This window comes from Orbicella franksi, chromosome 2 (genome assembly GCF_964199315.1).
Source record: "Orbicella franksi chromosome 2, jaOrbFran1.1, whole genome shotgun sequence".
NCBI lineage: Eukaryota > Metazoa > Cnidaria > Anthozoa > Scleractinia > Merulinidae > Orbicella > Orbicella franksi.
This window is the reverse complement of record NC_138146.1, coordinates 35,635,973-35,660,792: the sequence shown is the minus strand read 5'-3', so window position 1 is coordinate 35,660,792 and position 24,820 is coordinate 35,635,973. Positions and strand designations below refer to the sequence as shown.

The 24,820-nt window shown below is 39.2% G+C and overlaps 3 protein-coding genes across 6 annotated transcripts; 1 reads left to right on the top strand and 2 right to left on the bottom strand.

Annotated features, from left to right (window-relative positions):
* Window positions 1-182: 182 nt before the first annotated feature.
* LOC145479593 (uncharacterized) lies at window positions 183-8,256 on the bottom strand. Its single transcript, XM_081457996.1, has 5 exons — window positions 6,784-8,256; window positions 3,940-3,989; window positions 3,256-3,282; window positions 2,886-2,993; window positions 183-1,743 (listed from the first exon to the last, which is right to left on the bottom strand). Exons 2-5 carry the CDS (start codon window positions 3,967-3,969, stop codon window positions 1,594-1,596), a joined length of 315 nt encoding a protein of 104 aa, XP_081314122.1. The 5' UTR covers window positions 3,970-3,989; window positions 6,784-8,256; the 3' UTR covers window positions 183-1,593.
* Window positions 5,867-13,916, top strand: LOC145479594 (uncharacterized). Of its 2 annotated transcripts, none has more exons than XM_081458000.1 (4): window positions 5,867-6,030; window positions 10,732-10,773; window positions 12,303-12,413; window positions 13,115-13,916. In XM_081458000.1, the coding sequence occupies exons 2-4, from the start codon at window positions 10,735-10,737 to the stop codon at window positions 13,271-13,273; spliced, it is 309 nt and encodes a 102-aa protein (XP_081314126.1). In that variant the 5' UTR covers window positions 5,867-6,030; window positions 10,732-10,734; the 3' UTR covers window positions 13,274-13,916. The 2 variants fall into 2 exon arrangements, with proteins under 2 accessions (XP_081314126.1, XP_081314123.1); XM_081457997.1 differs by lacking the exon at window positions 5,867-6,030 and adding an exon at window positions 8,382-8,507.
* A 3,523-nt stretch (window positions 13,917-17,439) lies between these two features.
* Window positions 17,440-24,683, bottom strand: LOC145479591 (uncharacterized). Of its 3 annotated transcripts, none has more exons than XM_081457995.1 (3): window positions 23,944-24,683; window positions 20,822-20,875; window positions 17,440-17,658 (listed from the first exon to the last, which is right to left on the bottom strand). In XM_081457995.1, exons 1-3 carry the CDS (start codon window positions 24,156-24,158, stop codon window positions 17,589-17,591), a joined length of 339 nt encoding a protein of 112 aa, XP_081314121.1. In that variant the 5' UTR covers window positions 24,159-24,683; the 3' UTR covers window positions 17,440-17,588. The 3 variants fall into 3 exon arrangements, with proteins under 3 accessions (XP_081314121.1, XP_081314119.1, XP_081314120.1); XM_081457993.1 differs by lacking the exon at window positions 17,440-17,658 and adding an exon at window positions 19,698-20,175; XM_081457994.1 differs by lacking the exons at window positions 17,440-17,658; window positions 23,944-24,683 and adding an exon at window positions 19,698-20,175 and having other exon boundaries at window positions 20,822-20,924.
* Between the last annotated feature and the right edge of the window lie 137 nt (window positions 24,684-24,820).

Sequence of the window (24,820 nt, the reverse complement as noted above, 5' to 3'; positions counted from 1 at the left end):
AATAAATGGTATATTCTGAGGCACAACCAAAAATTTAGAGATTTCTGTTTACCTATAGATTAAATCAGTTTTGTCACTTCTCTGCATGTATAGCGAGTTACGATAGCGCTTTATATCAGCTTTCGAACTAATCGTTAATCTATTTTATTACATGGCTAGCTCCGCCAGCGGGCAAGATGAACCAAATTACTGATGCGCTCTGATTAGTCAACGTAGCGGGAACGATGAGATTTTTTCCTGTAGGGATCATCTCCTGTTTCCCGGACGAAAATGTTGTTGTTTATGTCATGTAATATATCCTTTATTAAGCAGACCAAGTTTGCCCGGCTAAGATGGCTAGATATTGGTCGCGATGTTTTTTTAGCGCCTCGGTCCACAAACACGTCCTCTTGACATAAGGCTTGATCAAGCCGTGAAAGTGATGGTAGCGTAGCGCAAAGAGTACCTCGCAGAACTGTTTCGCTGAACAAAACAAAAAGCAAGCAAAATATAAACTTAACGAAATTTCTTTGCCCTTCTGTATTCGGTTGCATGTCAAAGTTTGCTCTTCAATTTAGTCCCTCCAAAAATACAATACAATACAATCAATTTCATTATTAATGTCAATACAAGGGGCGAGTTTGCACTCATGTATGCCAGAAGCTCGTGTGAAAAACGCAATCGAATTACACTATAAATTTTTATGTTCTGATGGATCGGAGCACAAGATCTTTATACATGTAAGAAATGTTAGCTTTATTTTTGATGTTTGTTACAACGGTTACACAACGGTTTATTTGCACAATACTGGTTATACACCACGTAGCTTTCATTCCCATGCTCATTTAATTTTACTTATTTAAACTGAGCAGTGGTACATTTCTTACAAATGTATATAGGGATAAGAAAAACTGATTGCACAATCCACTCTTAGAACTATAGTCAGGTTGTTATTGAGGCAAACTAAACACGGAATAACAAAGTTCTACTTACTTAAAAGCTGATTACGTATAATTTTTCGGTAATTCGTACTTCTTCGATTAAGCGCCCGGTACTCATATTTTTAACTATACAAATATGATCTCCTTGTCAATCTCCATAATGATTGAATCTATTGGATTCATATTCAATGTTTTTGTTTTCCCAGAATAAAAAAATTGGAGTAATACCGTCCTCTCTTACTACATACATTCATTCATTCACGCATGCTGGCGGCTTTTTCAGGACAGGGGTGGGATTATATTTTGAATTTCATGATTGCACGGGGGTGCATAATCGAAGATGGCAAATGAAATGTGTGTTATTCAACAGATACAGTGAAATATGAGTACCCATGCCGATCGTTTCCGCACAGCTTCAAAATGTTGTACTGTCTACATTTTCTGATTGACATTTATGTAATATCTTTCGCCGGTGCTTTCTATGAAATGAAGTACTCTCCTGAGAAAAAAGTACCTATGATATGCACGTGAGCACTTTAAAATGCACCGTTGTTGCTGAGCCAACAATGAGTGCTTTACTTTACCTAAGGCGTTTTACTGTTATGACTGTTTTTACCTCCTGAGTTAATTACTTTTTTGCTACCGGAGACCAATATATGTGCCAAGGCTATTTCTAGGCAAATGTTGGCACGATTAACACAATGAAAATAAAAAAGAGTGCGATGGCAATTCCAAAACCAATGGCAAGAATTGCTGAAAATTTTGTATCTCTGGATGCGTCCGCAGCTCTTTTGAGGTCATCTTCTTCATAGCGCTGATTAGTCTGAAAAAAAAATGTTACTTAGTTATTTAGTTTTTCGACTACAGAGATTCCTACTAACAGAGCTTCAGAGGAAGTGGGGGACCCATGCAAAGCCATGGTCCAAAGCCATGGTCTAAAGCCATGGTCCAAAGCCATGGTCCAAAGCCATGTGGCTCACAGTAACTATGCATGAGTTAGGTAATCCGTACAACAGAACATTACAGTAATCCAAACGACTAGTTACAAATACATGAGCAAGAGTTTCAGTTGAACCTTTGCCAAGATATTTCCAGGTCCGATCAATGTAGTATAACTACTAATAAGATGCTAGTTTGTAAATCTTATTGAGTCCATTCACAAGAGACCATGACCTAGACGATCGTCTTAACTACAGATATTCCAATCAACAGTGGGTTGATACCAAGCTTATTCAGAGTTGCTGATTGGCACAAATCTGAACAAACTCGGTCTTATCATCATCAACATCATTTACTACGAGATTATCGTTAACCATCTATCATCTCAGGTGGTCGATGCAAGCTTCCATGGCAGCGACCAAAGACAGGTGGGAAACAACATCGCCCAGTCTGAACGCAAAGTACTGAGAGCTGAGTATAATCAGCGTGACAACGCTCCGGTGCCAAAGGTTTACCAACAATCTCTGATAACATACATGCAAAAATGTAATTATGCTGATTGGCTGATAGCACCTCAATAAATCAAAAACAGTGCAGAAAGTTGAAATTGAGAACGGAAAGCCGAGATTGAATTGCATGTACATTATTCGGTCTTATTAAGAAGTAGTCTCGAGCATTTGGAATAGATAAGCACTTGTATTTTTTTTTACTCCCTGAAAAATTACTCCAAATTGCACGAAAAAATTACTTGATTACCTAAACGAACAGCTTACAAGAGTGCATTGTAAATAGGAGCAGACTGAAGCATGGGCCTTGTGGAACACCAAACTTAAAACTTCAATTCGGACTAGAACACTGGAAAAAGGTCAGGAGTTATGTACTGACTTTTGGGGTATTTGTGAGTTAGCCCCCGGCATTTTATTTCTCTCTTCATCCAGGCTCCAACCCAAGGATTTCCCCAGCAGGTAGCTGTATAACTCATATTCTGAGTTGCTATGGAGTAAATGAGTGAGTTGTTGTACCTACCAGAAATGACATGACAAGTGCCAAGAGGCCAAGCAGTGGACAGAAGAATATTGACACAATGGCCAGAACGCGGTAATCGTTCGGAGGAGCTTCCCTGAGTGGTCCACGCTTGGAAAATGTACAAGAAAGGCCATTTTAGTAAGACATCGGTCAACATACAACTAGTGACCCCATTCTAATATATATTACTTGAAAAACGGCGGCTAGAGAGCTTTAAATAATAATATTATTAATTTGGTTAAACATTTTGTTAAGCTCCCTGTTTTAGCAGATTACGTTAAGGAGAAAATCGCCACTCTTGAAACATCTGGAAGACTGAACTTGCTTGGACTAAAGAGAATAAGATGTAGTAAATGCTACTGATACTCACGCTTTCCATCTGAAAACCAACTGGTACCTAAAAATTAATTGTTTTTAAATAAAGATAATCAGCAATAGATAAGAATAGTGTATAGTATGTAACTCAAAGTTATAAACTTTCTTGTCTGTAAGCCAATCAGGGAAACAGTTGAAACGGTGATGAACTAACGGTGCAATCTTACATCGTTGACAATGCATCATAACCAGTTATTATGCGGCCAGCACCATTCCACCCGGGGGAGAAGAAGGGGGAGGGGGGGGGGGGGTGAGAAATTCCCTCAGCAGCTTTTTGCTACAGCCAATCCTGCTTTCGTTGGATGGGCTACATTGACCCAAGTTCAAATGTCGGCGCAAAGTACAGTACCCGTTTCAATATGCCGATTTTCCTTACAATCTTTCTCATTAAAGTAGTTCAGTCAAAAGTCCATCACAGGTCCGCTCCTAATTGATCCTTCCCGCGTTTGATCAGGCTGCCAAACAATTCTGCTTCGCGGTATAGTGGTTCTGGTTACAGAGAGGCACTGTGACAGGGAAGTGCCCAAAAGGACATCGGGAAGAGAAAACAAGGGCCCCCTTATTTTCTCTTTCAACAAACCAATGGCCAGTTTTCGACCCCACACCACTTCACTCAAGAATCAAATGCCCTAATCTTATTCAGGCATGTGCGATAGTTACGTTTAATGTATTAATGTACCTGGTAGCCTTGTTTGTTACTGCCCTGCATTTTTAATATCGAATAAACTCCTGACAACAAACAATTAATAACAATTGTTAGTGAAATGAAAAAAGTAAAACATTAATAATTAGAAGAAATAATAATACATTAGCAGAGCTAGGGTTCAATTTTTTCAACATATTTCAAACAGTTTAAAAAGTACTTAAAAGTCAATAATAGTCAAATGTTTACTGTATTTTATTCATGAACTCCAAAGCAGGAACACAATTAGCCTCCGTAGCAAGCGTTTCCGTGTGGTTTGGTAGCAAAGAAAGACCGAGGAACGGGATTTTCGGTGTTTTGTCTGCGCGGAAAATGGGGCGAGAACCAAAAAAAAAAAGAAGGAGGGGGGTGGGAGAGGGGAAGGAAGGAAACGCTTGCAGACAAACCCCTGGATTTTGAAAACCTCCGTTCGCCAGCGAACGGAGCTCGTGATTGGCTGGGCTAGTCCAATATTATTGACATGTGTCGATCAAAGGTATTTTAATACCTTTGAGTGCCAGACAAAAGGGGAAGACGCGTTCGAAGCTTGGTTACAAAACGCTTTAACTTTTCTCGCTGAACGAGGATTTAGTCGTCAGCTTCGACAGTACGGTAGAAATCCTGTAATGCAATGCCGACGCTTTGGTTTTTCGAAGCCTGCACATTATTGCAGAAGCAGGCGCGACACAATTTGCAGCTGTTCCTTTAATTTTAACATCACTTTCTTGAATGCCACATGCGCCAAGGACAAGATAATAAACCACGGGACAGAAAATTAGCACTACTGCGTGGGAAAACTTAGTGGTTTCGTCTGGCTTGTTACAAGGCAACATGTTGTCGTAGGTACTGCGACATTTCATTAGAAGCATTTTTGTTGACAGCATTTAGAACCTCTGGGTACAATTCTGAATGATTTGTTATAGTGTTACTGTTAGCTGCGGCATGCCAGTTTTTGTCACATATTTGCCTTACCAAAAACTTAGTCGTCTCGTCGCGGGGAATTCTTACGAGGACATTTTATAAACAACTTTGACTTGGAGGTCGCCTAGGGGAAGATTATCTTTATTCAGTTACTGGTCAAGATTACCGTTATTTCTCCTCTCAGATGTTTGAAGCCTCTCCTGCTCAAATTCCAAAGTTTGCCGGGAAGACTTTCCGTTGTTTGTTTTTGTTGCAGCGATAACAATCGAACCGATTTGCGGATCTGGCGTTTCCAGCAAACGCTTCTTTACTGGAATTGCCTTTGTGAGAGTTGACTTGCTAATTTTACTTTGTATCGATTCCTGGACGAATGAATACAGTGATCCAAGATTTCGAATCATGCAAGCACAAGGATTACTAACGCGACTGGAATACTTCTCACAGTTTAACTTTCGGCCAGATTTGTGCTAAAACTTCACCCTTGCAGTCCTTCCTTTTAGACGGATGAGTAGCTTGATTAAAAATTACCAAATTTAATTCATCGAGATTTCTCCGTTCCCACCGTGCGCTCGTTGTTTCAGACATATTTTGACAAGTAAAGTTTATTTTGGTTCAAAGTTCACTTCCGCTACGGAAGGCCGAAGATTTTATTGGTTAATTTATGACAGCCGATGACAGCACGAAATCTCAGTGTGCGCGCTCAGGCATGAAAGTTTCCAAATCCAGGGTTTTGTCTGCAAGCGTTTCCTTCCTTCCTTCCTTCCCCTCCCCCTCCCCCCTCTTTTACTCGCTCCATTTTTCGCGCTGTAATTATTCTTTGCTCCCGAACACCACAGAAACGCTTGCTACGCAGGCTAGAACACAATATTTTTTATTGTTTTTTAAATATACTTTGATACAAATATTAAACAAACTAAACCATCCGTGACATGGCTGACAGAATGTGTCTTTGAGGCTCATTATTATAGCATTAGGTCGGCTCAAACATCAGGATATAAACTTTCAAACAAGTTCCCACAATGCCCCAGACAACAAACGTCTCACAGCGTAGGTCTCGAATAAGATGTCACTGTCTTGTGCAAGATCATTACAAGACACAACATCAATATAATTGGCACACTGAAAAGCTAGAGGAAAGCACGCTATTGGTTTAGGCGGGTTTGTCAGGTACGTGATATATACCAGATTAACGTAAATTAAACAATTACGCGGAAACGTGGAAAAGCACGTTGAATACTAATAAATGTCAGTCACATTTGTGTTCAATAACAAACATGTTCAAGCGGTAAAAGGCAGTAAGAGCGACATACTAAAGCATGTCTGGCATTATTGATATGAGATGTATATTCAGAAAGAATAACAAAGCGATTTAGTTCTCGTAAAAACAGCCTTCTGACTTGTTTACATGTACTACGACTCACGAGGAACAGTGCGGAGTTATAAGCATCATCATGATGTGGAATTTTCAGCACTAATAAAATGGCGGCGGTAGCTGCCACAAATCACCCGTTCGCTAATCTCAGCAGCTAGGCAGACACCACACACCTTACTATATGAATATGCTAAGTGGCGTAAGTGAACGATCGTTCCTGTTGCGAACTAGTCGAACAACTGCGTCAGAAGCGTTTCATAGGTATAAGCCCAACGCAAACTTTGCGAGAGTTTACATCACGTATGTTCGTACTGAGGTCAATAATTAATTCAATAGGATGGAGGAGTAAATACATCAACTAATATTCAGCATACTTCTGGATCGTCGCCATATGAAATTGACGATCATCTTGTGATGTTAGTTTTTGTCAACGCCAGCAAACCGTTATGTAGAAACTGCATGCTAGCAAAATTGTCTTGTCCGATGTTACGTGAAAGAAACAACATCTCCTAGAACGTGTAAATACGTAAAAAAAACTGTGAGCCTACCTCAAAGGTAACGAAGTAAGAATATGTCCCGTCTTGTGAGAATTAAAAGCTATTCAGCTCTAGACTGTTGAACTAATTCCAAGCCAGCTGATGTCAATTTACTGTGGTATGCCGGAGTATCACTTACGGCCAAACGAGGTTTAAACTCACGGAAAAGTGCGCGTAAAGTTTCACGCTCACACGTCGGTCAGCCGCGACAGTCAGTGATCACACTATTGAGAAGTTTACCACAACATAGCATTCATTCTATCCATTGTTCTTTTAAAATATTAAATATGCCAGGTCACGAAAGTTGATACCGTGAGTTCTTAACATTGTAAACAGGGAAAATGCCTCGCGAGTGAGTAGAAGTCCTATTCCAATAATCTGTTGTTCCTATGTTTACAATCTTAGGAAATAGACCACCAGAAGGCTTGCTTGCTCAAGTTTAACCATTTGTTACTGCGATCAGCACGTCATTTCCCTTCATAAATACAAAGCCGATCAAGCAAACCGTTTAAGGAGAAGAAAAGTTAACTTACGCGCCAAAACTTAGAAATTTAATAATTGTCTGAGGATTCTGGATATTTTACGCGAAAACTTCCCTTTCTATAAGAAGATTTACAGAGGCCAGTAAAATGTTTCACATGTTTTGGATCACATAGTTGTATAAAATTCTCACCGATTGCAATAGCCCTGAGCCATTTTAGATCATCTTGGAGTGCTGTATCGCAAATATCACGAATCCGAAGAACACCACAAAATGTCACGTTACCCCGTCTGCACCAGACACAAACACATTGCGAAGTAATGTTTTTTTCTCTTCCTTCTCTCAGGCAACACTCCTGACTTGATGGATAAAACACTGATTAACTGCAGCTCAATTCAGAAAACTGCTTATCATGATTAGATTTACGTGAATACATGCGACTTGTTTAGCAGAAGGAAGAATGGCAATTGCGGTTCGAGAAATCGAGTTTTCTCCTAACACTTTGCCTAGGCAGTCAACAATTGCTTCGAATAACAGTGTGGTTGTTCAAAAAATCGGGATTGTACAATTTGAGATTCGTGATGCTAGAAATGCAATTTCTCTTTATTCAGAAACTAAAAATAAAAGTATAAAATGGGAGAAATTAGTTTTCATTGTAAAGCAAATTTTCCCAAATCACTGTTGATGTGTTTTATTTTCCTGACCGTTTACGATAATATGGAACATTTTTAGGATCAATATATAAGACTAGTTAATTAACCTTTCTGACAGCAGGAGGCTCAGTACGCTAGCCTATTGAGTAATATATTTTTTACTGTTCTTCCTGGTTTTGCCTCTTTCTCACGATATTCTGTTTTGATTATATATCAACCTTTTCAAAAGCTCACTCAGAAGTCGTCTGTGTAGCCCTTGAATTGATTGATGACGCCTCTTGCAACCATCAACACTAATACAATAATTCATTATTGATTTTTTTTTTTTTGTCATATTATCATTTCCTTCTTTTATCATGCAAATCTGTCATTGAATGTTGTAACACAAAACCCCGAAGAACATTCCAATCATTGAAATGCAAACGAGACCGCAAGGTCACGCTTGATCCTTGAGCGGTGTACGTTCGATCTGTGCTTCGCTGAACATCTAATGCTCTCTGCAACGGCTTCAACGTAACTCCAACAAGGAACCCTGCCCTGAGAAGGAATCTGATAAAGTGAAATCACTTCTATCTTACAAGAAGTAATAATTTTCATAATAGGTAAGTTATAGATTCCTTTGCCGCAGTACTGACCAATTTCGAGACAAAGGCTCGTTGTTTAAATATTGCTATCCAAGGTTGGAAAAGAAACGTCATATTTCAGTTCTTTTAGCTCCAACACCATCGTAACACTAACTAAGATAACAGGTACAGTGGTGTTATTTATTTCTGTCAAGCTTGAAAAACTGAAGTTTAGTCCAACTTCGATGTAAATGAGCAATGAACAGAATGATCATATAAGTCAGTCGAAATCAATCATGTGCTATAAACAAATCTGACAGCAACTTTATCCTCAAGTTTGTGGCGTTAAGATTCCTCAGCCGCATTCGTTTGTTGCTGGCAATGCATTTAATTGTATCTTCTTTCACGTGTTCAGAATCTGCTACTCAGTATGATTTACTAATTAGTCCTCAGTTAGTACGCAGTGCTAAATGCGTTCTTGTGCAATTTATTTGCAAATTATCGATGATCGGCGACCTTGGACGACAGCAGAATGATCAACGTCCTCGAGGGTTTTAGCACAACACTGACAAATAAAACGCCCTTCGAAAGTTGCGGCGCCCATATTCTTATTAGTCTTGATTAAATTCACGGCCTGAAATTAAAGTTTGCGCATATTCAAATTACTTGTGACAATTCAGTGTTACTGCAGTTTGAATTTACACTCAGTTTTCATCACTGCGTAAGCTAGCGGGGTTAGTACGAGTTTTTTCGCGTCTGTGTTATTCTTACGTCGTGTTGTCATTCCATTCGCTGTGGTGAACTGTACCGCACAATCAGCCGAAATATAAATGCAAATGGAATCAGTAACGTTGTTAGTTTCGTTTACTCCGTAATTATTCCCCCCTATTAAGCTAAAATTTTCATAAAATAACCACATCTTAAGTAGTCTGAAATGGCAGGTGTAACTTCCTCATATAATGTTACACTGGGTGTTTTTCAAACTCATCGGTCTTGAGCTCTCTTAACAGTCGTGCAACAAATTTCGCAATGAAGCTTGGTGTTTCACGTGTTTTAGTCGGGCACTCATGTGTATCCTAAGCTGACTGTTTTAGTGGATGCTTCCTACAATTTGTTTTATTTTATATTGTTTTATTTCTTTAGCTTTGTTGTAATGTACTTTCTTACGCAATCAATCGGCAAGTCTACTGCTTTAAGTCCCTTTATGTTTTGTTAGCCGAAATCGTCATGCAGACATATGAATTATTTTCAGCCAGAGAGGTTAACAACCATTGTGCAATGTCTGGAATCGATTTTTTTTGTTGTTTTAAGTCTGTAGATACAAAGATAACATTTCAATTTATAGCATGCTGTGTGGACCTTGCCTTGCCTGTTCGTCTGGAAACGTTTTGTACCATTTGTGAATTCTGTATAATTGTATAACTTATATAAATATAGATAATCACGACTGCTGCTCGTGATATTTGAAAATTCCTTTAAAATTGATCAAGCCGTTGGGCGACCACAATTTGAAAGAATTTTCAAATATCAGTAGTAGTGTAAATCCTTAATTGCTCGAGCTTTTATACGCCGGAGGAATTTGGAAACGGAGATTTCATCCTGAAAACGCGTCAAATTTTTTCTCCGAGCGTTTTAGAAAAGCTCCGTTTTCTTGTGGACGGTAAGCCAAACCGTAGAAATAAAGCTGTGCGCGTTTTCAGATTTCTCCGGCGTAGCGCGGACGCTGCCTAATTCATTATGTGACTCTGAGACAATTACGAAAGCACATGTATCAATTTGCAACTCAGTGCAAATTCTAAAGACGATAAATTGTCCTGCTCTCAGCCAATTTTCTCACTTATATGATGATGCATGTAATTTTCCAGGCCCAAAAACAAACTAGTGAGGTGTTTGTCTTGTCAAAGTAAAACCTGTAAGTTCAGCAAGCCAGATGGGAGAAAGGTTGAAGGCAGGCCGTCCAATTGTCTATCAGCAATGCCAGAAAACACGCTAAATATGCGGCTAATTAAACCAAGTTTAAACTATTTTCCTCGAGACTTAATGGTCAACCTTGACCGCTAAATTTGAAAATTAGACAGGCATGGTAATGAGGTCCACAGAGCATGCAATAAATTTAAATGTTATCTTAGTATTTACAGACAAGAAATCAATTCCAGCCTTTGCACAATGGTTGTTAAATAGTTTTACGTAACTATTATCCTAATCCCAGTAACTGAAAATAAAACGAATTGGCTTTTAATTTTTATTTTTATTCCTTACTAAGGAAATGGAGATAAGCAGGACCGAAGAAGATGCCGCATACCGGGTACAGATGTTAATTAAAATCGTAATTTTAATTTTAAAATACTGTCAGTGCTTCTCAGCACTGGTGGAAGTACCATGACACCAGTTTTTGACAATTTGTTCCTATTGAAATCATAAATGACGAACAATGATATTGGCAAACAACAGTGATTTCCGAAAAAAAGAACTGATACAAAAATCTGTTACTGATGTTTTATTTTACTGCTTTATTGTTGTTCTTCTCTATTATTGGTAGTGGTAATGTTATTTTTGTTATTGTTTTGTTTTGTTTTGTTTTTTTTTGTTTTGGCTCTCTTTTTTTTGGTAGTGGTACACATGTAAGAGGCTATGTAAGGGTTTTCAGAATTAGTTTTGTCCTCGAGAGGCCTTGGCTATGGCGTGATACCTTACGAGGGCGCATCGCGCATAGCAATCGAGAACGAATAATCTAATTTAGTATAAACCTACTAGTCTTTCAAAATTTTATCTAAATCCTCTCAGTATACAGACACTTCGAAGTGACCGTCATTTTGTTAACAACCGCAAATTGCTAGGATTCTCATTATCTACAACAGAATAGATTCTGAGTAGCATAGGCCCGGGGGGGGGGGGAGTGGGTACTCCCAGAGAAACTGGGTGGGTATGTGCGGGCCGCCTCCCAAAACCCTTACCCTATTTATGACCAAAATCTGCGATATTCCCTACCCTATTTATGACCTGACCAAAAATTCGAAACCCTATTTATGACCTGACCCTTGAATCAAAACCCTGTTTCAGACCTGCGTTAAAATTAGTTCCCTAGTTCAGACCAATGTAAAATTGCCGTAAACATAATTTGTCAAGGGCTTTTGTTGATTTGTCTTTTCGATAATGAAGAAAAAGTGGTTTCGTCTTAAAAACATACCCATATGAAGACAAGAGTACAAAAACCATACCCTATTTATGATCAAAATGGCCAAAATCAGCTAAAATCGATACCCTATTTATGACCGAAACGGCTTAAAAACCATGCCCTTTGGGGCCGCACATACCTATATAGCCCATATAAGGGAGTACCCCTTCACCGGGAGCATAGCCAATAAGAAAACGGCATTCGTGATAGAACGCCAACAATATAATCAATTAACGTTAACATTAACTGTCCAATCATGATAGTAATGATATCGTTCGAAAGATATCTTCTTAAGAATGTCAATGGCTTGTTCATATCTCATTATCTGAAGATGCATGAACATGTCTCAATAACGAAGTGATTTCTTTGATGAATGTGGTTTTATTCGGTTTTATTCTGTTTCATTATTATTATTATTATTATTATCTGTATTATTATTATTATTATTATTATTATTATTCATATGGTTCTACGAGCACTCTTCTAAAAATGTTGGCTATTCAAATCAGACTTGATTCGAAAGTCTAATATTGATTGGACTTTTTTCGTGTAGAACTGCACATGAAAATACGAAAAAAAAATCCGAAGCTTTTATCCCATCTAACAGAATGTATGTTATAACTGAATAGTAAAACGATATACTTTTCATAAATTTCCAGGAGGCTTGTAAGAAACTTTTGTTCAGTGATGGCGTACGAACAGCACTGGTTATGATATCCCTGCTCACTCTGTTCCCTGTTGGAATCATATCTATCGTGTTTTGGATATTGGTAAGTACTCAATCTATTTTTAGCTTGCCATTTGTTTTGCTTCAGAAGATCAAGTGTATATATATATATATGTTTGTCATTTATTCACTCACTCGCAAGTGCGCTTACATATTTTTAATCCATCTTCCATTTCAAATCAAGCGCCCCTTCCCCACGATGCTGACGTGAAAATACTCTTTACATATGATTGCTATCGCATCACATACATATCATAATATAGCTTATTTATATCTTTATTAATGAAATAACATAACATAACATAACATAACATAACATAACATAACATAACATAACATAACATAACATAACATAGCATAGCATAACGCAACACAACACAACACAACATAACATAACATAACATAACATGACATGACATAACATAACAAAACAAAACATAACATCACATGGCATAACTGTTTATTCACAATTCAAATTCAAATTCAAATGAAATGAAATGAAATGAAGGTTGAAAAGGAGACAAGAGAGGTTATCTCTTTCGTCTTTGTCTCCTAGAATAATTAAAAACGCGAATTCACATCTGAATAAAATTCACGGTAAAAAGTTCAAAAATTTCCTAAAACATTAGTAAAATGGCATCTGAGCCTGTTCTTCATAACCCCAGTTTATTTTATTGGACATTTTTTGGACACAATCGTGTTTACTCATCTTACTGACCTCTATTCCATTTGAACTCTGTTCAGGCGCGCAAGGCTGGGAACGAGGGACGTAAGAGGCGGGAAGCAGACAATTATCATGAGGCTGAGACCATGGCTCTGACGTCAATCTCGTTCGGACTGTGTGCTGTGCTGACCATTCTCATTTGTATCCCTCAGCTGAAGCGTGGCTTTGATTACGATTAAATCCCGTCGAATTCCGATAATAGGCTCCACCACCCACCCCCCTTGCCCCCAATCTTAGACGTCAACAGCTAACCAATCAATAAACGGGTATGCCTGAAAATACGTTCACTAGATTTGCCTTAACTCTTTTTCTTCTTGACTCTTTTTGGAATTATTAGTTCGTTATTATAGAACGTGAGTTATATTCTACATCCTCGCGGTATGTTAAGAGACTTCTGATGTTCACTTGTCGACTGTCGAGTTGTTTTATTTTTGTGTTTCTTAAGCTTGCGTTAAGAGAGTTCCACCATATAGTGTTCTTATGTGTAGCTAATGCCTTTCCAAATTTAAACGTCCATCTCTCTATTTTAACTGTGAAATCCTTCTGACCAGCTTCTACGTAAATAATCCCTCGAGAAACCGAGACAACCCCGGGAGCCCACCGAGGGAGCCAAATACCCAGGGCTTATTATCGGAATTCCACGGTAGTCAGTTTGATTTAGCAAGAAAAACAAAACTCATCTATTTGATATGTTACGGCCATGTAGACTTCCGTAGTTAGGGTTTTAAACCAAGAGACTGCTTTGTTTCTTCCGTATAATTTTGTATAATAAGTTTAGAGGAGTGAGGATTTGCTGCAATAAAATAAAGGCAGGGAAGCGTCTCGAGCTGTTTCAATAATATTTCAGATATCCTTAATTAAGAACTAAACGATTGACTTAAATGGGGTCAAGTTATGCTGTTTGTAAATGATTTTCTTAATATATCACATAAATACATCCATGTGCAAGTCCGTCAACTTCTAGTCTCGGGAGCATGCGATTAAATCAGTAAAACATCCAACGGTAATAAAGGATGTAATTACGACTAATGAGACACATAGTTGAAGAACAAAGACCTAATTGTTAATGTGCGAATCGTAGGACTAAATGAATTACTCAGATATGGACAAAATTGTTTCCTTTTATGAAAAATTACAGTCAAATTTGAACTTTTTAAGTTTCATGTTATAAACCATTCCGAAACATTATTCGTCAAATGACCTAACGTTAACCGACAGCCGTCAAAACGGCTTATTTTAACCTTTAATCGTCAAAGGCCCCTCCTTTTCTCCGTTGAGACTCTCGTGTAGCAGTCGTCAACAACAAAAGAAGATGTATGATTTTGGAGCTTCCATTAACTACGCACTCTTTGGGAGAGAGCGGGTCTGTCGGCAGACTATAGCTAGTGTCGGAATATTAAACTGACTACAAGTATTATCGTGACTTAAGACTAAGAAGTTGGTGATTTCCTCTGGTGCTCAGCATATTTCATAAGGGTCTAATGATCAGATCAGGAGCCCATTATGGTAATGGGCTCCTGTCAGATATAGAACGTCAAAACTTTAAAAAGTCGTTCTACCTATAATTGCAAGCACGTTTAACCACTTAGCCATGTCTGAGTTCTTCCATGCATGCTTTCTCTATAGTCCAACCAATCATTACCATTCGGTGCGAGATTGTCCGGACAGGGCCCGTGCTGTTTCGCTCCTAATGCGTTGAAGTGTATCAGGTTTGACTTGATTTGGCTTGAGATCCATTTCTCCTAACTGACGACGGTTGAAGTATGATCGTTTAAGGCCGCACGCGACAGTGTGGAGATCTTTTCTTATAGGTTTTCTTGAACTGGTACTGTTGGAGACTCATTCTCTTCAGCCTACGTTCGAGCCTTGCTCAGAGGCTTCTTGAAGATCGTCCCTAAGGGCTGATAGTCCGGGTGAACTGTGATGTTACTCTTTTCGTAAAGACATCGATGCCATTTTTTCATACAGGTGACTATCAAGAGGCATTCCTTCTCGATTTGGGCATAGTTTCTCAGTTTCCCTGGCGTCAATAGTATGCGATGTAAAACACACTGGTCGATTGTCCTGTAAAGGCACGTTCCCTGAAGTAGAAGCTTCAAAGCATTTCGCATGTGTTTGCAAGGTGTCTCGATGCCTGTGGCCTTTACGGATCAGTCTCACACGAAGTGTTTCGGATACCAAACCAGTGATGAATTGGTCTCTAGTGAGCTCAGGGACGACCTCATTTGCGGATTTGAGTGTCCCGCGAGGCAATAGATCATCGCTTTCCTTTTGAATAGGTCAATGAATGTCTGTCTTTCGCCTGAAATTCCGATAAAACTGACGCAATAAAATTCTCTTAGCGCAGCCACGACAATGTCAGGTTTCTTTTGATTCTCTTCGGTCAGGCTCAAGCTGTACTTGTACATCGATCTTGCAGCTGAAGACAGAGATGCCCGAAGGCAGACCATCGCCTTGTGCGATTTGATCCATTTCTAAGAGGCGTCGTTTTCGCCAACTTAATCTATTCTATTCCATGCAAACATTGCGACAAACACTACATCGGGGAGACCAAACGGAAATTCAATACTCGGCTCAGAGAACACCAAAAAGCGGTCGAACTAAAACATCCCAAGAAATCCGCACTCACCGGAATTGTGGGAATCGTCTACAATATTACGCACCAGCACAAGTTGGCGAAACCGACGCCTCTTGGAGGCTTGGGAAATGCCTCAAGAGTACAGAGCTTTGATTCTATTGGATAAGAACTAATTTTCTAATATATTCGGTTTTTATTAGCAACTACGCGATCTTAAATATACTTGTCACTTCATTATACTTTTTATTACCCCTGAAGAACGTTTATGTTAATAGCCGAAACGTTGGGTTTTTAAAGATTATTAATAGATTTTCTCAACCAGTGTAACATTTTTATATTTATCACGGAACCACCTGGTTACAAATCAGTTTTTAAAATAAAAATAAATTTTGAGGCAGTGAATCGCCTCGAGCTGTTTTACTGTGATTCTTTAATTTTTCATGAAGATTTCTTCTGGTGCTTCATCTACAAGCCACTAACGAAGGGGCTATTTCTGTTTAGTATCACCCAACTAGTGGACTATTGCAAATCCTGCATTTTAATTGGCTACGCTACTAGAGAACTATTAATAATAGTCCTCGAGTAGCGAAATTGGCGCAATCGACCGTGACGCTTTCTTTCGTTTTAATGTTCTTTAATCCCAAATAAATGTTTCTTCAACTTGCATTTGCTAACTTTATTATTGCCTTTTCTGTCCGATTAGTTGGGTGATACTAATTGATAATTATATAATAATCAAATCAATGCGCGCGCTCTGATTGGTCAATCAGCTATGGTTTATTGTGCCAGTAAACTCACGGAAATTTCGCGTGGTCTATAGGCTGATAAACCACTTGGGATGTTGGAAGAACACTCGAGGAATTCCTAACTCTTCTCGTGTTCTTCCAACATCCCACGGGGTTTATCAGCCTATAAACCATAGAAACTTGTGGTCTATCGCTTAAGCATAACATTGGATGTGATATGGCATTGTCGATCCGTCGTCAACGACAAAAGAACATGATTTTGGAGCTGTGAGTAGCCACGCACTCTTTGCGAGAGAGCTGGTCTGTCTGCAGGCTAGTGTCGTAATATTAAACTGACTACATGTATTATAGCTAGTGTATCGGGAGAATAACAATGACTAATGACTAAGATGTTGGTGATTTCTTGTGGTGCTCAGCATATTTCATAAGGGTCTAATGATCAGATATAGAACAACGCAACCTAAAGTCGGTCCACTTATAATTGCAAGCACGTTCATCCACTTAGCGATCTCTGAGTTCTTCCGTGCTTTGTCATACTGTCCACTTCTGTAAGAATCATTAACCTGAAAGAATAAACAAATGTTAAGGTTCGATTTCCTGGCTCTCCCCAGTCAGATCTCTCTTTCGGGGCATGGGCTCATTTCGCCGAGCAGCAGTTGGTAATGCTTCTCTATCCTATCGTAATTCTCTGTCTTTAGAAACGTTACACGTGCATGTACTAAAACTGCATTTTAGTCATAGAGCTTAGGCTGCTGGTGACCCTGATTGCCACTGAATCTCCCATCGACCTTCATTCAGGAAAAAAAAACCTTAAGACCAAGCAATAGTACTTTTTTCTAAAGCTAGATTGAGTTTTTTTTTAGAAAAACAAAAACCTTTACAACTTTTTCGATTTCCACTAATGGGTGCCTTCTATCAAAGCGATAAATTAACCACTCTCACAATTGGACCAACAAGAAAAGGCCAACCCATAAAATGTTTCTTTAATCTCACCATTTGACGTATTGGTATAGGACATAAACCGTTTTCGGTGAAACAAGTCTGACACGTTCGACAGGTAGACCAAGCAAATGAAAAGTACTAGAAGTAAACAAAAATGCAAGCAAATGAAACTACTTACGAGAAAAGAGAACAGAAGAGCAATTATTTCAAATGGGAGCGTGCAAAATATCACGGAAAAGATAGATAATCCCATCCAGTTTGAAGGGGGAATCTGAGGTATGACAACAGGTCCCGGCCTCTACAATTACACAAACATGAAATTAGTAGCAAATCTTAAAAAATTGACTTTGTAAAATGTCAAATCCCACTTTTTGTTCCTCCCATGGAGGTCATTTTGGATAAACTAAAGTGGCATTGTGCCTGGTTTCTGTAGCATGCGGCGACTCGGAGTCCTCTAACCCCCCGCTCCCGCTCTGGGTTCTTGTCCAATGCAGATTACCTCCTCCTCTTCACCATCCTCCCCCTCCACACAGATACGTCCCGTTTAGGCGTCGGTATTTCTCTACAGTTCACTAAAACCCGTTTATACACTTGCATGGATAGAGGCCCTTCCAGAGTACCGAGTCCTTCCCAATTCTTTCCCACAAAAGCTTGATTCAGTGACTTTTGCAGCAGATCTTGCGTCTAGAGTAATTAGGAGGGACCAAATCTGTTAATCGGAAGCCCAATGTATATTTTCTCACTTATATTGTAGGAACAATTAGAGATATGCTTGGTACTGGTCCTTAGATATCAGCCCATATAACCCAGCAACATCATTACCCCTTTGCCGAACCACGTTCTTGATCTTGTCAGTAAAAATGTGGTAGAAAGTGCACAGTAGTCAAACGCACTGGTCACCCGCACTTAACTTCAAAAAAACGAGCGCTTATAATTTGATTCGTAATCTGATTTAACACTGCTCAAGAACTGCTCCTTTCATAACGTCTCGTTTAGAGATAACTAGAGTTGACGTTTTGCCCTTGACCGCTATGTAGGTATAAGGTGATAAGATGTGCCGGAAATAAAACGTAATCAAGTAGTGAGATTGCCAATCAGTCGAGACCACTGATTCTATGGCTTTACAAATTTAAACTGGATTTGACTGAATCTGAAACAGCTGCTGGGGTGGCGGTACGTCTTATCAATAAGTAACTGACCCTGATCGGGTTCTATCAAGGGCTAACTGACCAACATCATGCAAAGCTCAGAATCATTTGTTTAGTTTGGTAGTGCCATTCATTCATTTATATGATACTTTGCGAATTGCGTTCAGGTACATTAACTTCCGCGTGGAAAGGAACATTAGATGCAAATCAAACTAACTGCAATTGGCAAGAAATAGATGATAATTGATTATCATATAATTAGGAACGTTCAATTAAGCTAAAAGTGTATCATCTTACTTGAACAGGCATGACTCCACTGACAACAGTGGTGGTCTGCTGAACATCATTCATTGGTTGAACATGATTCATTGGTTGAACAAGATTCATTGGTTGGACATGATTCATTGGTTGGACATAAAGGCAATCCTTGATGTTTAACTGAAATAGCAGCTGCAAGTGGCTGCTGGATGTGAATAGGTTGGGCATGGTAGCCAGGCTGAACTTGATATCCAGGCTGTACATGACAAAGTATAAAATAAGATTTCAACGAACTTGAATAAAAAGGCCCTTGGATGTCAGCTCTTCTGATTATGAATGTATGAAGACGGAGAGAAACGTTTTAACAAGAACACTTTGGATTCTGCTTTAGCTGTTTCATATTAGCGATTTATGTAAGTGAGAAACACCATCAACACAAGAAGATAACATTCGTATCCCCAAGCAGCCATGTAATGCTCTGTCCATTACGTGGATGAAACATCTCTATCTAAGACATCTCAGTGTTTTTTTTTTATCATTTTAAAAGTATCGAAAGCGGTTGTCGTCATAACTGAGGTCGGGACTGTAATAGAAAATGTGTTAATTAATATGACAACCATTTCAACGTAACACAAAGATGAAGTACGTATTCTCAAGAGAATGTTACTCTCTGTGTTAGAAATGTCAAATTCAACTTAAATGATGTTGAAAAAACGATTTTACATGTCCGAAATCATAGCAACGTCAACATCCTCACTTTTGAAAGACTGCGCGAGAGAAGGAAATCAAATTTACGGAACAAAACTCCCGGTATTTCATAAATATCCAGATAATAAATAGCAATGGCATACATTTCTTCGTAACAAGTAATGGGAAAACAAGCGTAGGTAACTTTCTTTCCTATAGCAGGAAACAACCGTGTGTGCACTAAACGAAAGAAAGCATTGCCCTAACGTATCATTGTTAGAAAAGAATACGTAAGTTTTCCTGACAGGTAGTTCCAACACTAGTGATTGGGTTTTTAAATGTCTCAGAAATCCTTACATTGTTAAAGGCTGTCAAAGAGGAATGCAACGCTTGCTGAGGGGGAGTTAAGGTCTGAATAGGCGCGCCAGGTACGCCAGTTGCCCCAGGGGCGCCAGTTGCCCTAGGGGCGCTAGTTGCCCCAGGTGCGCCAGGTGCCCCAGTTGCCCCAGGGTCATCAGTTGCCCTAGGGGCCTGCAGCACACCGCCAAGTTGATTTGTCCGTGGAGCACATGATTGAGGTAACTGTCTAGTTAAACGACTGGGAATCTGAAGTTCACCCATTTCTGGCAACTGGGACGAAAAATCGCCACCATCTTGGAAACAAGTTTCAGGGGAAATATCCAAGCTAAGATCTGCTACGGAGCTCAGTCCCTCAGCGCAGGCTACAAAAGAATTATGATGATGAAAGTTAATCGCTGAATGTCTTTGACAGGTTCTAAGTGAATAATTGGCTATAATGATTCCTTCTATAACAACACAAGACCGCGGTTACTTTAGTTTAAGAAGAAGTGTTACCGTAAGGTTGGGTATATTTTACTGCTTAGAACAATTGATCCAAAAGCAAATTTCATGTCGGCCAAACACAAGATCTTATTCGTTTAAGAAAATAATTAACTACTCGAACCAATCCAAGAGAAATGTCAATTGATAGTGACCCTTCTCCTTGAACTTCATCCACATGTTAGAAACAAGAAGGACCACCATTTAACTCTTGAATCATTTACTCCCGTAGCCAAGTAGATACAGCTGCATCGTGGTTGTGAGAGTAGTCCAACCTCTGAACTCCCCCTTCCCCGGCGGCGCGCTCTATGTAAGGGTTGAACACAGCCGCGGGAAGAGAGTCACTTTTATCCGCCTGGATTTAACCCCTATAGGTGAGAGGAGAGTGGTGTAAATGTACCTCGAGTGGCGCACGGACGAACATACGTACGTACGGACGGTCACGTGACAACAAAAATGTTTTGAATCGATGGGTTACCAAATTTTTTAAGGTATGGGGCTCCGCCGCGTGCTCCGCTGTAACATTACCTGATAAATCCAATTCTATATCCTCCATAGGTCAATCTCAGAGAATCTATTCTCCTGAAATTAGTAATAATGCGTCTTTGCGTTAAACAGCGAAGAAAACAAACGATGTATACATAACAAAATGCTCAGCTAAAGGAAAACAGTTAAGAATGATACCCTTACGTTATTTAAAAAACAAAATTTTAATTATCTTAACCCTTTAAAACCAAAACTTTCGCACAAAATGCCGTTTTTAACCCTTATGAATCTGCCTGTTGCTACCATGATGCTAAATGTTATTAAGTTATTTTTTTTTTACCAAAAAGATAGATTTATCGAAGATAATTTACAAAAACGTACAAAATTTTTTATTTGGTACATGCGATTGTTAGTTCCGAGTTTTTTTCTTGTCCCTTTCCTGTCCTTTTTCTCGGCCCTTTTACTCTCGCTACCTTTTGCGTTTCATATTCTTTCTGGCTGCCGTAAAACGTTGGGTGTCAATTGTGCGCATTTTCTCTTGTTGTGGACAAAGCCTGAAAATGGGACCTTGATCAATTATAGGTATAATGGGCCATTTTACCACCTTTTTGGCACCAAAACTGTGAACGTTGTTTTTCAATTTGCTAAGTCAGAATGCCGTCGATATCCAAAACCAATAGTTGTGCGGATAGATCTATCCTTGCTCTACTATCTGCTTATCAAGAACACCTGATGACATTTAAGTTGATGACGTCACAAATGGTACAAAGAGTACGACCATTAACAACGCGTATATACGTGCTTGGGAGTTAAAGGGTTAAGACAGGTAGGAGCAGGAGTAGTTGTCTTAGTAAGCGGAAGTTCATGTCATCGGACAAAGTCTAGTCCAAAATGAGTCAGTGTTACAGATATCGTTTTAGCCCAACGCTGACAACGGTATAATACACAGTAACGCATCATAACAGCAATATCCTTTGTGGTGTTGTGAGTCATGCAATGTTTGATGAATTCAGCAACATGAAGTGGAATCTATTTGCTATTCGCCATTTCTTAACGAAGTAATTTTGAACAAGCTAAAAGAAGTAAAACACTTGGCGCTTAAGCTATGACAAAAACAATAACAACTACAACAATAACAACAACAACAACAGAAAAAACACAAAACAAACAAACAAAGCAAACTTGCTCAAGATCAACTGTAGGGGGATTACGAAAGTTCGAACAAGACGAACACGGCACTCCAGCAAAACTGATGAAGTTGGTGATTTTCCAATACACAAAGTTTAATTTACTTCCCAGTTTCACTTTCGTTGTTTTACCGTTCCTGATTTAGTGATCGCAGTTTTCGCTCTCACCGTTAAATTGCAAACTTAGTTCTTTATTTTGTTCTCTTAACGGTAGCTACACTGAAACTAGCGTATTTTAAACGTATTAAGGGATCCTTCATATAAACATTTTTGCAAACTGTGTTTGATAATCTTGTCGAGCGCTATGCGACACAACTCGTCTCTGCGACTGTCATTCTTTGCTGTTTCACCATCACTAAGACTACTAAGTCTGCATACGAGCCAAGTGGCCCATCAGGCCGCAGCGTATCCCGGTTTCTGTAACATGAAGCAACTAGGAGTATTTCTACCCCCCCCCCCCCTGGATGGGATGTTAGTTTCCCAGCATTAAGTTTGCCAGTACCCATTTATAGACCTGGGTGGAGAGAGGCATCGTGAGAGTAAAGTGTCTTGCCCAAGAACACAACATAAATGTCCCCGGCCAGGGCTACAACCGAGAAGAAACGAGCCACGGCGCCTCCCACCAGACGACTAAGGTCTGAAACAAATGAAATATATTCGTAGCATTGTGGTATTGGCTTTTCGAAATAAATGATTAACAGAGCGTGAGGGCCGTACCGGCAGTGGCAGTACGAACAAAGTACAGCGAGGTCCTTACAATGTTCTCCAGTACGGCTCAAGCAAGCAAGGTTAGTAAGTAGTTTATTATGTAGTACTTGTTTTGAATTTGCCGGCAAAAACAAAAACAAAAAACAACAAAAAAAATGAACGGCTTATGACCGTTTCCGTAGAAAACAAAATCCGCAGAAAGCAAAATCCTGGCCAAGAAAGAACCAATCAGAACGCTTGGATTTACCCCAGGACTGCCTTGCCATATAAAAATTTTCAGTATTAGCTATTCACTTTTACTAACTGCGGGATTTGAATTGTTTAAGCAACCCTCGTTCAATATTTCTTAATTAGTAGATATGTTGTTCAAATTGACTTCCGCTTCTTAAAATCTTAATAGCTAATTATAGCTTTTTATGCTACATAAAATAAGTCAACATTTGTTTCTAACGGTGTAAAGAAGTATTTCATGATTGTTATCGACTATTTTTGGCCTTCAAGTCAATAAAATCGTGAAAATGGAGGTTCCTTTCTGTTCAGCTTTACTAGCCACAAACGATTTCCATTCTCACGGAATATCAGATCATGTGCCTAAATAAAAATTTGTATGAACGGATGGCGTCCAATAAAAAGGTAATTAAACCGCTCAGCGTTTCTGGAAGACGTCTCCAGTTGTCCATACAAAGAAGAACAAACCCAGCCAGTTATTATCCTTATGCCTTCTTCCTGCAATAGAGCTCACCTGCTGAACATAGTTGTTGAGAAGCTAAATTTGTTGATTACTTTAACTGTTAGTTTTAGTCTGTCTGGTATCAGTCGGCACTAACATCCAATTCGCTGTTCAACATGAGCATAAGTACAAAATGTACGAATAATTTAATTTACTTTTCATATTCTTAAAATAATATATGTTAACTTGCAATGCGGCGTTTCTTAAAGTCTGATAACAGAATAAGGGAAAGTTGTTTCTTATTATCACTTCTTGTGCTAGCTTTCACTCGGCGCTTCCTTGCGCTTAATATATGCTTGCCGCTAAAATGATCCTCCCCATTTAAATGCTTGTGCGCTCTTACGCCTATGGTGAGCTTGAATAGCTGGCTTTATAGGCTCGCCAAAACTGAACGACTACGCCATCTTAACTAAAACACGTACACATTCTTCCGTTGTGTTATTGCGATCTCCAACTGAACAAAAGTGTACTTCCCTCCCTTTCTATGTTTTAACTTGTGAAAACAAAATTATCAATAGAAATAGATACGTGTAAAATACCTGAGGAAGCGGTCGTAGGCTAGACGATGAGCAAAGTTTGCGTCTGCAGCAGAAACTTTCACATACAGGAACTCGAACAAGGCGCGCGTGCAAGATAGCGATAAGTGGGTTTTTGAAATAACTAGTAGTGATCCGTCACATTTGATCGGACACATCATTGTCTTTAACATTTTAACCTGATACAAACAAAGAACAGAAACCAAGTGGAAAGGCATTTATGAAATATTGCTGCTGTGTGTTTCAGGGGTGAACGGTATAGTTGAAACACAACTGAAACATCAATACGTTAAGATCGAACCCCCGGGGAGGACTCCCAGAAAAATTAGGTGGGGGTGTGGGACCCGCTTCCCAAAAACCCCTACCCTATTTATCACCAAAATCTGCGATATTCCCTACCCTATCTATTACCTGACCAAAAATTCAAAACCTTATTTATGACCTGACCCTTAAATCAAAACCCTGTTTTAGACTTGCGTCATAACACGTTCCCTAGTTCAGACCAATGTTAAATTACCGTAAACATAATTTATGAAGGGCTTTCGTTGATTTTCTTTTCGATAATGATGAAAAAGTGGCTTCTTCTTAAAAACATACCCATGACAATGCTAGAGTGCAAAAACCATATCCTATTTATGACTAAAATAGCCAAAATCAGCTTAAAATCGATACCCTATTCATGACTGAAACGGCTGAAAAACCATACCCTTTGGGGCCGCACATACCTATATAGCCCATATATGGGAATACCCCCCCCCCTCCGGGAGATCGACATTGTTTCATATCAAGGTGTTTTGATGACTAGTGTATGTTGTACATTGAAAAACATACTTTCCTCCCCAAGGCATCTATAGTTTATACTTCTTATGTCTGCTGGCAG

What these genes read in the sequence shown, in the direction of transcription:
- LOC145479594 (XM_081458000.1), top strand. Translation starts at nt 10,735, where the DNA reads ATGGAGATAAGCAGGACCGAAGAAGATGCCGCATACCGG. An exon ending in AAGAAGATGCCGCATACCGG is followed by an intron (nt 10,774 to 12,302) that starts GTACAGATGTTA and finishes ATAAATTTCCAG; the next exon opens with GAGGCTTGTAAGAAACTTTT. An exon ending in CTATCGTGTTTTGGATATTG is followed by an intron (nt 12,414 to 13,114) that starts GTAAGTACTCAA and finishes AACTCTGTTCAG; the next exon opens with GCGCGCAAGGCTGGGAACGA.
- LOC145479591 (XM_081457993.1), bottom strand. Translation starts at nt 20,849, where the DNA reads ATGGAGGATATAGAATTGGATTTATCAG. An exon ending in TATAGAATTGGATTTATCAG is followed by an intron (nt 20,176 to 20,821) that starts GTAATGTTACAG and finishes ATTCTTTTGTAG; the next exon opens with CCTGCGCTGAGGGACTGAGC.
- LOC145479593 (XM_081457996.1), bottom strand. Translation starts at nt 3,969, where the DNA reads ATGCAGGGCAGTAACAAACAAGGCTACCAG. An exon ending in GTAACAAACAAGGCTACCAG is followed by an intron (nt 3,283 to 3,939) that starts GTACATTAATAC and finishes ATTAATTTTTAG; the next exon opens with GTACCAGTTGGTTTTCAGAT. An exon ending in CACTTGTCATGTCATTTCTG is followed by an intron (nt 1,744 to 2,885) that starts GTAGGTACAACA and finishes TTTTTTTTTCAG; the next exon opens with ACTAATCAGCGCTATGAAGA.